The 14664-nt window shown below is 45.5% G+C and overlaps 1 protein-coding gene across 1 annotated transcript in view; it reads right to left on the bottom strand.

The window, feature by feature from the left end:
- The window catches only part of VSNL1 (visinin like 1), an 89937-nt gene that overhangs the window by 2742 nt on the left and 72531 nt on the right, over positions 1-14664 (bottom strand). Inside the window, exon 2 of the mRNA XM_006018793.3 lies at positions 597-812. Coding sequence (XP_006018855.1) covers positions 597-812 — 216 coding nt within the window. The remainder of the gene's footprint in view (positions 1-596; positions 813-14664) is intronic.

The raw sequence follows: 14664 nt of genomic DNA, 5'->3' as shown, positions 1-14664 counted from the left end.
CTAATTAACTCTGTCACAGGATAGTACTTTCTGGGACAAATACTATCCTACAGCACAGTAATTACATATGCTCAAATGCATGTGTAGACAGTGACTGGGTCTGGCTGGGACATGAGGGTGCTACAATGCAGGGCCACCTAGTCCTGCACTGTAGCACCCTCATATCCTAGTCAGCTGCTCCACCACCCAATGCTTCCACCTGGATCCTGGGACTGATTCTCTGGGCCCCCTGCCAGCCTGGGGCTGCTCTGCCTTGGCTCAAACTGCTGTGTTCCTGGCACCAACTGCACTGAAGTTGATTGCTACATGCTAATTGCAAATGTAGATGCACCCACAGATTCTAACTTTATCATGACATGTTGTGAGGTACTGACTCTTGGGTGTGATTAATGCTTATTCACCAACTAGAGACTTGGTTTGATTTCTAAATAGCTGTACTACTTGGAGAGAATGCTAGGCATTTGCATCTGTTGTACATTGTGTACACCTTTTTTTTCAATGCCCACCTGGATGTCCCTCTTATTTGTTTCCATTATAAAGTACTAAGTGCCTTTCAAAGTCTTATTTTTTGTAACTGTGCATTACATTTATCTTACCTCTATGATCTCCAGCATCTCCACTCTTGTAATTTTACCATCCCCATCTAAATCATACATGTTGAAGGCCCAGTTTAGTTTCTGTTCAAAACTTCCTCTTGAGGTGATGGACAGGGCACAAATGAACTCTCTGAAGTCAATGGTTCCATCACCATTCTTATCAAAGGTTCTGAAAGCGTGTTGGGCAAACTTTGAAGCATCACCATATGGAAAAAACTGCAAAATAAAATATAAATACAGTCATGGGAGGTTCAAAGAAAAAAGCTACAGATCTGCATGCAGAAACGTCAAAGTAAAGACATTGAGATGTGCTTAGTTACATGGTTCACAGTACAGTTTATTGGCAATAGTTAGATAATGCCGCCCCTCCTAAAGGTACATTGGATACTGTATACATTAAACTTTTACAGAAATACTTCCATAAAGCTTTCAACAAGAAACCTTTACTGCTTTTAATTTATACCAAGCCATTTCACTCTGTTCAAAACCATTTTACTAGCATTTAACTACATCATCTTTAAAGTACAGCTCTACACTAAAAAGGCTACTATACACATGCTGGGGAGTGGAGGAAGGGGGTGTTTTAATTAATTACAGCTGCTCTAATTAAAACAGCTCACTGCAACATATATTAAGCCCCTGCACATTTCAGAATGACTGCCAGATGCTTTCTCTAAAGCTCATTCAATGAGGTTTAGATAAAGCCCCACCCCGGTGACATTTTGAAACATGTAGGGGGCTTATGATACATGATGGTGAGGCCATGCTGGCCTGTTCTAATTAGAATATGGAGCAGACTTGATTAATTGATGTGTTCTGCTCTGATGTGTTCTAATTAAAATGTGAACGAGCATGTCTATAGGCACCCTAAGTAACTAAACAAGAGATTTAGCATTCCATGGTTCTTTGTAGTGACTCCCAAAAATATTTGCTTATTTTGTATGCAGAGAGTTATTTTCTATCTTCCAGTCTCACAGATACAACCTGCCAGCTGAAAGGCAAGCTGTGATCTCTCCAGCTCGAGTATCATCCTCACTATTATTCTACAATTGAATATATGGCTTATGAGCTGTTTGGTATCCAGCTGTGCTGATGGTGTGAAGTCTTGATTGAAGCCTTTGAATGCCCCCACAGTGCAAGTATTTGCTATTACTATAAGGAGAGTTGAATTAAAAAAAAAAAAAGAACTAATATTAAGAGTTGAATTCTTAGGAATAGTTCTGGGGAAGACACCCTTTCCAACCTGCTCCCCCTGGGCCCCTACAGGGCATGTCACCCTCCATCCAGGGGCAGGGGGCAAAAGAAACCAGGGAAAGGAGAAGAAGCCTGAAAACCCCAGCAGCCTCAAAAGGAGTGGTGGGGAGAAGCCAAGGCTAGGCAGGCTACAAGTGAAACCCTTGACAACCCTGATCCAGGGGGATCTGTGACTGCACATCCTTCAGCAATTTTCCCTTGTAGGACTTACTAAGATCCTAAGACAGGGCTGGCCAGACACCATTTCCCAGCAGCCCCTGCCTGCGTTGCTGCGGCCAGTTTTCACGGAGACCCCAGCAGCGGCAGTGCCATGACAGCATGGGGCCAGGGGTTCCACGGAGACCGGCCCCAGCAGCACCGGCAGTGCATGCGGCAGGGCTGGGATCTTGAGGCGGTGACAGCATGGTGCGGACCTGGGGCAGAGCCGTGATTCATTGCCTGCATGCCCCTGCCCAGGGCTTGTGGGCAGGGGATTCCAGCTCTACACTGGCTTCGGACCACGCCATCACCGCTGGAAGAGCCCAGCCCTAGCTGCAGAGCAGCTCTCTGCCCAGCCTTGCACCTTGTCTGTGCTACTGGGGCCGGTCTCCATAGAAACCCTGGCCCCACTGCTGCTGAGGTCACCATGGAAACTGGCCGTAGCAATGCAGGCAGGGGCTGCTGGGAAATGGAGTCTGCTGCAGGCCTGATCTGGCCCATGGGTCAGAGTTTGCCCACCCCTGTGCTAAGGCTTGTGCAGTAGGGCACAGCGACAGATGTTGTGGCTAGAGCGCTGAGGCAATGGTGGAGGCTAGTGGTGCACCTGCCCCTGGTACCCACTTCGAGGGGGCACCATAGTTTCATAGTTGGTAGGGTCAGAAGGGACCTGAGCAGATCATCAAGTCCGACCCCCTGCTATGGCAGGAAAGAGTACAGGGGTCAAATGACCCCAGCAAGGTGTTCGTCTAGCCTCCTCTTAAAGACCCCCAGGGTAGGAGCCAGCACCATTTCTCTTGGAAGTTGGTTCCAGGTCCTAGATGCCCTGACAGTGAAGTAGCGCCTCCTGATATCTAGCCTGAATCTACCCTCTGCCAGCTTGTGACCATTATTTCTAGTCACTCCTGGTAGTGCTCGGGGGAACAGGGACTCCCCCAATGCCTGCTGGTCCCCTCTGACTAGTTTGTAACAGGCCACTAGATCCCCCCTCAGCCTTCTCTTGTGGAGGCTGAACAGGTTCAGGTCCCTTAGCCTCTCCTCGTAGGGCCTGCCCTGCTGCCCCTGATCATGTGGGTGGCCCTCCTCTGAACCCGCTCTATGCTGTCCATATCCCTCCTGAAGTGTGGTGCCCAGAATGCATCTCCCCATGCCCTACACCAGGAGTCCTTCCTACAGCAGGGAAGCCGTACCCCTAGTTGTGTATGGGGGAGGGGTTGAGCAGAATGGTACCCCCCCCCTTGGATTTTTCCCATGGGAAGTGCAGCTCCTCGGCCAGTACTACACTGTGAGGGAGAAGGAGAGAACTGGGGAGCAAACGAAGTGCCGAGGCAAGCCATGGTCTCTAGCAACTGGTAGAGTGGTTGTATTTTACAGTCACCTGTGCATGACTACGCAGGGCACTAGCAGAGAACTGGGCAGGAAGACTGCAGACCTGAATGCACCTCAGCCTAATAATGCAACCCTCTACATTTTTGATCCAGAATCTGCACACATTCTCCGTTCGGTCTGTTTTCATTATCTTCGATTACTTTCTCACCTGTTTTTGGCATTACTGAAGGAGGTAGTAAATGACATTGTTTTTCTCTTCTTGCCCAAGGGATATCTGTGTATCACAGTTACTATTTTTCACTTTGCTGAAGAGTCACAGTCTGTGACATTATGCTTCCCCTCCAATAAGGAGAGCAGGAAAGTTATATAGGTAGAAAGTGAATTCACAAACCAAATTCTCCTTAACAGGGATTGTGATAGGATTCAGGTTTATGAAGTGTGGAAGTTCCTGGGAAAACTGGTGAATTAGAGTGTTACAAGATGTTAGTCTCATTAAAATTACATTGCACAGGTTTGTTTGTCTGTTTACATCAAAATTAGCATATTAATGCATCAGACAGAGATCCATGTTTCTTATTTGAAGTGGTTCTAACAGAGCTCGGCTGTAGATGATGGATTTGGTGGTGTGCTTAGGAAAGGAGCTGCTGGCATGAAGGTAGCTATAATGTTCAGTTGTTTTCTGAGAAATGGTCATTCATGGGATACATCTACCTGCACGGAGTACCACTGATCTATGAAACCCTCCACAAAAGCAGTTAAGAGCTAATGATGAGCACATGGCCTCTTTTGGGACAACAAAGACTCATGGCACAGATTTTCGAGGTGTGGTCCTACAACCACTCATTCCTTTCCTTATCATGGCTAACATGCCAGAGAGCTCTTATGCATCTGAGCAAGTTTTCTGCTAGCTACTTGCTTGCTAGAGTTCAGTCACTTCAGACATACAATCTCAGGTAGCATTTCCATAAACTACATTTTTCATGAGTTTGGCCATCTCAATTCCAACTGCAGGGAATAACGTCTGTTCCAGGATCCCCTCAGTCCCACAGGAGCAGAACAAGGTTTAAAACTGTTTTTGATCACCTGTTTTCTCCGTCAGATCCATGTACCCAATGCTTCAGAGCAAGACCACTCCTTATATACTATGGCATATTCAGTTCACAGTGTTTATACCCAGAATACACTGAGTGACCATATAATGCAACCTCATATATTATAAGCCATTACATTTCACTCAATTAACTACTTATTGAGGTCAATTATTTGCATGCATTTAAACATATCTTCCAGATTTATCAAGAGATGAAGAATCCACTGCTTTCCACAGCAGACTGTTCAAACTGCCCTCGCTGTTCAAGCTGTGCTGATTTCTAAATTGAACACCTGTGGCTCCAGCTTCTAGCCATTGATTAGCATTACACATTTCTCTGCTAGATTAGAGTCCTTTAGTACCCAGTACCTTATCCATGTTGAAATGCTTATACTCTATTATAAAGTCACCTTCTATCTTCTTTCTGATAAGCTAAACAGATTGAGCTTAAAGTATATTGCTATAAGACATTTTCTCTAGCACTTGTATCATTTCTGTGGGGTATTTTCTGCCCACTCTTCAAGTTTTCTAACTCAGTTCTAAGAATGTGGGTCCCAGACCTGGATGCAGTATTTCAGTACTGATCTCACCAATACCATAGACCAGTGGTGTTCAACCTTTTTGGCCAGCAGGACTGATGGACAGTGCCCAGGTTGTCCTTGGACTGGATCTGGCTGGTAGTCCTGATCCAGTGCATGTGCACGTGTGCACGCACACACACACACACACACACACACACACCCCCCGCCCAGCAGGAAAGTGTGTTGGGGGAAGGAGCATGGGGGAGGGGAGGAGTGGGGGTGGGCAGATCAAGGCCCCCACAGTGAGGGAGGGAGTGGGGCAGAGGCAGGGAGAGGGGCAGGGGTGAATGGGGCCCTGGGGCTGGGGTGGGTTCTGGGATGGAGCTGCAGCTTATCCAGGGCACGATGAGGGGGGAACTCCCACTGCTGCACGCCCCCCGGAGGTCATGGGGGGCATGTGCCCCCCAGATTTGTGCACGGGGTGGAGGTGGGCTGCCGCTGTGGGCTCAGGGCTCTGCTCCCCACTGCCGGCAGATCAGGGCCTGGGCATGGGCTCCAAAACCACATGTGTGATCAACGAGTTAAAAAAATTAACACAACAATGATTAACACATTAATCATGATTAATTGCCAGCCCTGGTATTTATTTATCACCTGCAAATTTCACTAGCAGTAATTTTATGTCTGAAGATGGATGGGGACTGAGGGACAGTTCAAGGCCAAGGACCATGCACTATGGAATAACACTAGAAACATCCCAAGTTGGTTATGAGTCCCTATTGACAAGTACATAGTGAGACTGTCAATCAGCTCTTAAATCATATAACAAGTGCTTTTTGATACTGTGTAATGTTAAGGTGTAATCAGCAAAATGCGAGTAGTGGTAACATTTATCAACTGCATCCGTTGTATTAAAAAACGAAATTGGATCCTGTCAAACAGACCTTTTCCAAAAGAGCATGTTAACTCGCATTCATTTTAACTGTATTTGGCAATTTGCTCCCATTGGTCTTAGGTCTAAAACAACACAATAGAGCAGAGGTGGGCAATTATTTTGGGCAGAGGGCTGTTTAAAGAGTTTTGGCAAGCCATCAAGGGCTGCATGACAGGCAGCCCAGGGCAGATTAATATTATTTTCTACATTTTTTAGGGACCCTGTGGGCTGGACAGAATGGCCTGGTGGGCCACATCTGGCCCCCTGCAATAGAGCCTCAATCCCAGGCAGACACAGTGTCAGCTTCAGAGCTGGAGTGAGTTTGAAGCCTTCTATGACAGTGAAACATGCCTTTGGGAGAAGGCTTATCCCCTTCATCGAGCTCAACGAAATAGAATTCTGGCTTCGTTTCAAGACTCCTCCAGGGCTCCTATCTCAGAAACAGCCAGAAGGGTTCATCCTTCAAGAGTGGATATCCAAAAATTGTAAGATACCCTTTAGAAGCCAGGGTAGCTTTGCACTTTATAGGCCAATTAAATCAGATAAACTTTCATAAGCAGTAACCTGCTTCATCAGATGCTACATAGAGACTGCAAGAAGCAGAGCTATTGAATAAAGAGCAGCGACTAGAATACAAAGTGTAGGGAAGAGGGAGGAAAAAAAAGAGGGCCCTGCTGGGAGAGGCAAGATGAGTAGCAGAGAGAAAACCTAAGCATTTAACCTAATGAGGGACATGATGTTGTAAGTGCTAATTTAGGTAATGGGATAAGAATCCAGTTTTGGAGATGGGCTAGGTGCTGCACCATGCACCGCTTTCTTGGGTGAGGGGGGGAAGGAGGTAGCTGTGAATGTCAGAGCAAGAGGTAGGGGAGAGGGAGAGAGGACAAAAGTTTACCTCCATGAAGTAGGGCCTGTCTAGACAGGAGAGGAGGGACAGAAAAGGGGTGGAGGGAGTAAGTAACACCTGCAATAAGGGCAAGATGAGGGAGGGTGTGGAGGGGATCCATCGTATGGCACAGGGCAGAGGGACTACATGCAGGCCAAGCTGCTTTTGTCTGAACCCTCAAGTGGCGCATATCCAGTCACTTTGGGGACCAGATCCAGCCTGTGGGCCACAGGTTGAGCACTACTGATTTAGACCAGTGGTTCTCAACCTTTTTTGTACTGGGCCCCGTTTGTAAACATCGATGGACAATCCCGAGCCAGTAAATAGTTTAAGCAGAAAACAGCCCACTGGCCCTGCCAGTGCCCCTCACTCCCAACCCACAACCCCTGACCCCTCTAGCCTTGCTGGTGCCCCTCACTCCCAACCTGCTGCCCCCAGGCCTCCATTGTGATGTGTTGGGGGGTGAGGCATGGGGGACATGTGCCCCCCCAGATTTGTGTACCCACAGAGGGTACAGGGCTGCATCCTGGCAGGACCAGCACAGGCAGGAGCTACCTTTGTGGCCCAGCAGACAGGACTCAGTGCAGGAGGGCAGAGCCGGGCAGCGAGACTCATTGCTGCCATCACCACCAGAACCCCCATGCCAGCCATGCCACCAGCAGCACGAGGAGTAAAGATGTAACGGATGAGGATGGGAGTCACACTGCTCTTACCTTTTCTTGATGCCTGCTGTTCATGAGCAGGGCCACAATAGCCCAGCCACTGTTGCCACTCCTCTCAGGCCACAGCTCTTCCCCAGAGAGGAAGTGGAGTAGTGGGCAGTGTCACCTGTGCCCTCCTGCCCCCCAACACATTGTCTATGTCCCCTTCCCCCCTCCCACCCCATAGACTTACTTGTGGGGAGCTGTGGGACCTGGTCTCCACACTGCCTGGCTGCCACATGCATGCGTGCACACACACATGCCCCCATTCTCCTGCTCCCCCCAGCCCCAAGCAGCCCGGAACATTATTTTCACATAATTCTGTCATTGCAGGAACTACTTCATTTAAAAAACAAACAAACATCTCTGATAACATGATCAAATTGTCTGGGTTGGCAATACCCTGCTAAAGATGGCAGTTTGGGATGAGAACTAATTCTTGTAGCAGCTCCACACAGCTCTGTGAACACTATTAGTTTACACAGTCCACAGCTGAATATATTATCGGACTGCTCTGCAAGACAGTCTTGTTTCCACCAAGGACGTGTTGGTAGTTCAAACCCAACAGCAAGCAGAATGAGCATTCACATTTTAAATGTGCAGAGATGCTTGTCCCAAAGTTATAGCTGATTGGTCAAAATGCAACAAACAATGTTCTTACTGAGACGGTATAAAAGGAAGAAGCAAAGTTAAGCTGTGGATGCATGCAAGGAGAGGGGAAGCATAAACGTGGAACACTGAACAGTGTCAGCCATGGACAAAGGAGCAGGCTCGGCATTGAAAGGCAGGCAGACAAAAGAGTTACCAAATCACTTTGATTCATCTGGGGGGAGGTGGGAAATATGATTTAACCATTCATGTGCCCATAGCCTTCGGCAAGCAGTGACTGCCTTGGAAAATCCCAAGCATCCTTCTATTGTAGCAAGATGACTGCATATTGCATGGCGGTTTGTGCAGCTTCTGTGGTCACTACAGAACATAGTTCTACCTTCTGTGTCATGTGGCACATGCGTATCAGAGACATGTTCACAGTTACTGAAAAAATATTTTAAAAACCCAGTATTGCCACTACCTATCATTTTGCTCTGGTAAGATTTGCCTGTAAAAAATTAAGCCAAGAACTAATTTAAAAAAGGTTGAGAGCCCTGCTCTATACTCTAAAGGAGTTACAGCCTCAACTCCCAAAGACATTCTAGACTCCCTTAGGCTCCTTTGGAAACCCCAGTCTAAGCCTGCTTTGCAGCTGATCAAATTCATGGTGTGTTATATCAAATGAGAGGTATCCAGGTTGTAGCCGTATTGGTCTAGAGGCAAAAGGAATTGGAACTCGTGGTAGAGGTGATATCTTTTATTAAACCAACTAGATTTTTTGCAAAAAAAAAATCTTTAATTGCAAACTTTGTGCCCAAAAGCTTGCAATTGAAGATTTTTTTTGCAAAAATCTAGTTGCTCTAATAAAAAAATATCACCTCTACCACGAGTTCTGATATCAAATGAAACACGTTTCCTCTTGCTGCAATCAGCTTACACCATGGAGCATGGTACTGATGTACTTACCAATATTCTAATATGCCTATGCTACGCATGCAACACTGCTCATAAAATCAAGGCAAAATACCTTGTGGGACCATCTGCGTCATTGAATTCCATGGATGACCAGACACTAGCTATCCAAAAGGCAAGTGAAAAGTTAAATTTAACATGTCTTTAAACTTCTGCCTGTCTAGTTTCATCTCCATCTCTACCGAGGGATGACTCTTGACTGTTTTCAGTAAGCAACTGCTAAGCACCCAAATGTCTTTCCTGCCGTGTTAGGGACATGCTGATTAGGAATGAAATTGGGCACTTAAACACTGAAGGAAAAAAATCCTTTCTGTGTGTATTGCTGGTGCCCAATCCAGTAAAAGGAGACATTTTAGAGGGTTCTTGGCTCCTGGAAAATGTCTGGCAGGTCTTTTTGTCTCTCTCTGAACAAAGCTTAAAGGTTTTAGCATAATAATAATTGGGAAATGGCTTCAACAAACCTATGGTATCTATGTAATGTATTAGGAAACCTGACAAATAACTAGAAGACTTCCAGCACAAGCACAACAGGATTACTATGGCCATTTACCTGCATTTTACTGCATGTCATCTGTGTAAAGCTGTGTGGTGTGTCACTGCTCTGCTTTTACTGCAGAAAACAGTCAATTTACTGTGCAAGAAATGTGCATCCACACCGTTCACTGCAATAGCATAGTGCAGGATATAGAGCTCTGCCAGAAACACACCTGCAAACAGGCACTGTCACCTGAGGCTCCCAAAAGGCAGATGCTACCACTCTGATCATCCTCAGAGATAGTAGTTATTAGCACAATTTTACTAGTGGGAAAAACTGAGGTGCACCATATTAACTATTTGCCTAATATCACATAGTGAGGTTAGTGGTGTATTTGAGAGGAGTACCAACAACTTGAGTCCCAGATACCTCCTCCACTTGCCACCCATACTCAGCTTTTACCTATGAATGTAAGAATGTGTTAATTATAAATTGTTCATTGCCTTGTTATAGCAATCTTTTGAAAAGTGAACCTGACCCAGCCCACACAGGAAAAAGCAGTTTGCCCCCTCCTTCAGCTCTATCATATGTTGTTATGGCTCAGCCATGTGTTAGAATTTTAATTAAATGAAATTCATTACTGCCCATTCATATTTATTTCACAAAAAAACAATGGCACTTTTTGTGTTTGGTCAAACTAGATTTTAGTGCAAAAACTGGTCTGAAACCACCCATCTATCACTCTTCTACAGATGGAAATCCAGCTGTCATGTCTCTCAGTCAACCAAATGCAGGGGCGAATTCAGCCAGTTGAAGAGATTATCTACATGAAAATGGGAAATTTACTGGCAGAATAATATACTACTATGGTTATATTGCTCAAACACCCTGTGTGAACACTCTTGTATAAAGTCCTCCTCTGGTTTAGGCGGCAGTTCCTTCAAGCAACATAATTGAAACTGAAAAACTATCCCCTTATGCAGTAACTCCACAGAGGGAGTTACACTTGTATAACTAGAGCAGTATAATTATACTGTAGGACCCAGCTTTTTCATATAAAAGTTTCTTGCAGTGGGTTGCCAAATTATGAATGAGCTGCTCAGCTGTTTGCTGTGGCTTTTATATCAAAGGGGGCCACTTCCTTATCCAGCTGGAGCACTGCTACAGTCCCACACAGTGGCTCAGAGAAGCATAGCCATTTGAAATTAAAAAAAAGCAAAGAAAGCTGAAGCACCCAACTAGTTCACAAACCGTCATCTTTGCTAACCTAATGCTGCAAGGAATCTGGGTTGTACTGCCCCAGTTCTGTGGGTGAATGTCCACACACAGGCAAGTTCACAGGCCTTGTCTAGACTCAGACTTAAAAGTGAGAGGCTAGAATACATTAGACCTCTGAAAACTGTAGTGCAGGTCAGGCAGAGTATAAGTGGGACACAGAAATAGGTGCCAAAGTTAAAGTTTAGTTCTTCCTTCCCCACCCCAGCCCAAACTTTAACCTTATCAGCTTACCATGTGTCAAAAACAATCAGAAAAATGTTCAAAAGTGACTAAAGGCAAAAGAAAAAAAAAACATTAGGTAGTTAGACTTGCATATGTGATCTTAAACATATCTAGACGCTGGATGCTAAAGCGCTAATGTACAGTAGAATTAACCTACTATGCATTAATCAACTAAAAACATGTGCCGGCACTATTACAGTGCTTTAAGTTAGTACCTGTTCTTACCGGGTGCCTATACACGAGCAGGGAGGCTGCTCCAAGGCGCTGTAATTACAGCATGTCGGAGCAGACTTGATTAATCGAGTCTGCTGGAGCGTGGTAATTACTGTGCTCCAGCAGACTCCAGCGTCTTGTGTAACAGCATCCCCACACTTCAAAATAGCAGTGGGGGTGCTTTATCTAAAGCTTGTTCGACAAGCTTTAGATAAAGGGCCCCTACCACCATTTTGGAGCATCAGGACGTTAATGGCTCATGCAGCAGCCAGGAGACAGGCAAGACCCACAGCAATGGCACAGTGTGTATGTATGTGTGTTGGGGGGTGGGAGCGGTGAGTGCAGCAGTGGCAGCATGAGCCAGGTTGAAAGTAGCCCATGCTTAGAGCTAAGCTCCGATAAAGCAGGCCGCTCCTCGGTTCCTCACCTACTGGTTAGGACACATAGCCGGGTGGGTCTCAGGATCATTTCTCTTTATATATTGACTGATATAAAATGTAAAAACAGCTCAGGAAGCAGGGACCGGGTTTCCCCATCCCTAGCTGAGGGTAGTAACCACTAAGCTACAGCCTTGAGTCTTTTTCAAGTGCTATTTTCAATGTGCTTAAGCACTTAGATGCCCAAGTGCTAGATTTGCCTATGTGCTAGGCACCTACAATTTTTAGATGCCTAAATCTTTTCTGAGAAGCATGCAAAGAGCTATTTAAACTCTTGGTAGAACTGAGCAACTGCACACCTACCTTACCTCTAAGCTCCATTCAGTGTCACCACCTAGACAGTCACTTAACCCAGGGAGAGCCCTGGGCTCTAGGGCTGTTATGACTGACACAATGAATATTGAGTTATTTCATGTGATGTGGATCTCACCATGGTTGCCTAACTTGTAGCTACAGATTTGACTAGGTAGCAGGATGCCTAGAAACTGGATGCAGAAATTCTGAGCGCTTGCATGCCCAGTATTGCTAAAACTCTGCAAAGATAGGTATTTTTTATGTCCTTTGCCCAAAATAATTTGTGTCACAATAAGGACAATTTTATCCTTAATTTGCAGAAACTGACCCTCTCTTAATGGGTAAGTTTTGCTTATTTGCATTCACCCTGTAATAAATCCCATCCTGTAATAAATTCCTTTTTAAAATGCTGGAGGGAAACAGGTTTAACTGCCTGATTCCTCCCTAACAAAGGCAAGCTTAGTTGGACATGGCATCAAAAGCATAATACAGATTCCTGTTTATGAAGCGGCTAGACTTAGGGGAAACTATTGGCTCAGCAGTTTTGACCTTAAAATGCTCAGAGCCTTATAAAGTGGAGGCCTTTTGGACTGCTGTTGCTCAAATGCTATACGGCGGGTGTACAAAATACTGTCTAGGGAGGGACATCATTTCAGATTCTTTTCCCAGCTTCAGCTATTAAAACGATCAGACAGCACTGACTTAGATACTAACAGGGCATGTCTACACATGCACCCGACTTAGTATTTAGTAGGATATAGTATTTGCTTTAGCAGTCCTGGAGGTGCGTGGGTCATTTCTGACCCTACTGCGCAGTAGCATTGGTGTCACGGTTCATGCCCGCTGATGTCACATCATCATAGCAATGAGCTACGGCGTCATAGCATCTCGTGTAGATGCACCCCAGTCTCACTTCTAATCTACATACAGTAACTATTCAAATCTGCTTGAGCCTACAGTCCATTACTACTTAAGGATAGTTTTTATCATCACCTAAAACTGAAACAGCAGCTCAATCAGTAAATTAAGTGCTCCTGGTGAGGCAGGTCCCATCTCTGTTCAGTCTTTCAGTTCTTGCTGAAATATAAATGCTTGCTTTTTGTTCTGTCAAGAAAATCATTGGAACAAGCAGGTCCGTACTCTTGCATTTTAGCTATTGATGCAAGAGAACTGGTAGTTGAGAAGGAAGCTAAATTAATTTAGACCCTGTGGGGAAGTCATAAGTGACATGACACAAGAGTGAACTAGTATGTCACAGCATCCAACTTTTAACTGCCAGAACCTTTATGAGTGAAACCAGAGACAACGGCACAACTGCAACAGTGCAGAGGGACATAGGAGGACAATGCCGGCTCTTTTTTGATCTCTATAAATTAGTACATTTCTATTTCTTCAGAAGCAGAGTTATAGGAAAACTGCATTCCTGGAGAAAACACAGCTCATGTGATGGCACCAGAACAGATCATATTTTCAAATAATAAGTAAAATTAGGAAAAACTTCACTAGGGAACATCAGCCAGAATGTGCCCGCCTTTCTTTCTGAGCGTGTTACATTGCTCTCCTTGAGCAGCATCAGTGAAATAATAAGGATTTCTTAAGAAGTAAGACTGGATCCCCAAAATAACTTAGATGCTTAAGAACAACATTGAGACCTTCAAATCCCCTCTTCACCTGGAGGCATCTAAGTGTTTTTTTCCCCAGTGGTGCTCCCTAAGCACCTGCAGATCTGATTCTGGGAATGCTCACACCTCCCCAAGCCTTCAAAGTCTTGAGCAACTGGCACTTATGCCATGTCAGGGTCCACAAACTAGGCAGGACCCCTCCTACCTTATCTGTAAGGTCAATTCAGTAGGCATTCCTAGAGGACACTGCCCTCATGAAACACAGTAGTAGGATGAACATCTAGCACTTTAGAAGGGAGAGGGAGAGGATTCACCGCCTGGGCTCAGTTCCCTTCTCTGCCTGCAAGTGAGCTGAAATCTCCCACCTCCCACATAATTTTGGTATGGGACCATCTCAATCCCGATGTTTACCAGATTAGCATGGAATAAATAACTATGAATTGGGCCACAGAGAGGGAATGAGCAGGTCTTTATAATACAGTAATGTTAAGGCACTCACCTGGGAAAAGCGAGTGGGAGCCACATCCATAAAAAGGAGTTAAGCACCTCAATATGACAAAAGTGGACTTTGGGTCATAAATTTGCTCAGCAGCCACTTAAATTTACTAGGAGCCTCCCTTTCTGTCCTGGAAGCTCCCTGAACGTCTGTAGCTCTGCTTTGTGCACGTAACAACTGCCCAGGTCCAAGCAGCTCAATATCTAGCAGCTTTCTAAACCTCACTAGGGTCCACAGCTAAGTCCCTGAGGAGCCTAATCCAGCACGCATGTTCTGAGCATACCTCGTGTACTCTGACAGCACCGAGCACAGCGCAAAGCAACCGTTTTCCTTCAAAAATGATGATGGTAGTAGCATCTTCCTATCTTTTATATAATATAATAACGGGTAGAGCCCTTACCTAGGAAGTGAGAAACCTTGGGCACCTATACACGTGCAGCGAGGCTACTTTGACATGCTGTAATTACAGCGCATTGGAGCAGACTCGATTAACTGAATCTGCTGGAGCATGGTAATTGCCGTGTTCCAGCAGACTCCAGTGTGACATGTATCAGCATT

This window comes from Alligator sinensis, unplaced genomic scaffold (genome assembly GCF_000455745.1).
Source record: "Alligator sinensis unplaced genomic scaffold, ASM45574v1 scaffold130_2, whole genome shotgun sequence".
Taxonomy (NCBI): domain Eukaryota; kingdom Metazoa; phylum Chordata; order Crocodylia; family Alligatoridae; genus Alligator; species Alligator sinensis.
The sequence above is the reverse complement of the archived record's forward strand: the minus strand, read 5'-3'. Positions and strand labels throughout refer to the sequence as shown.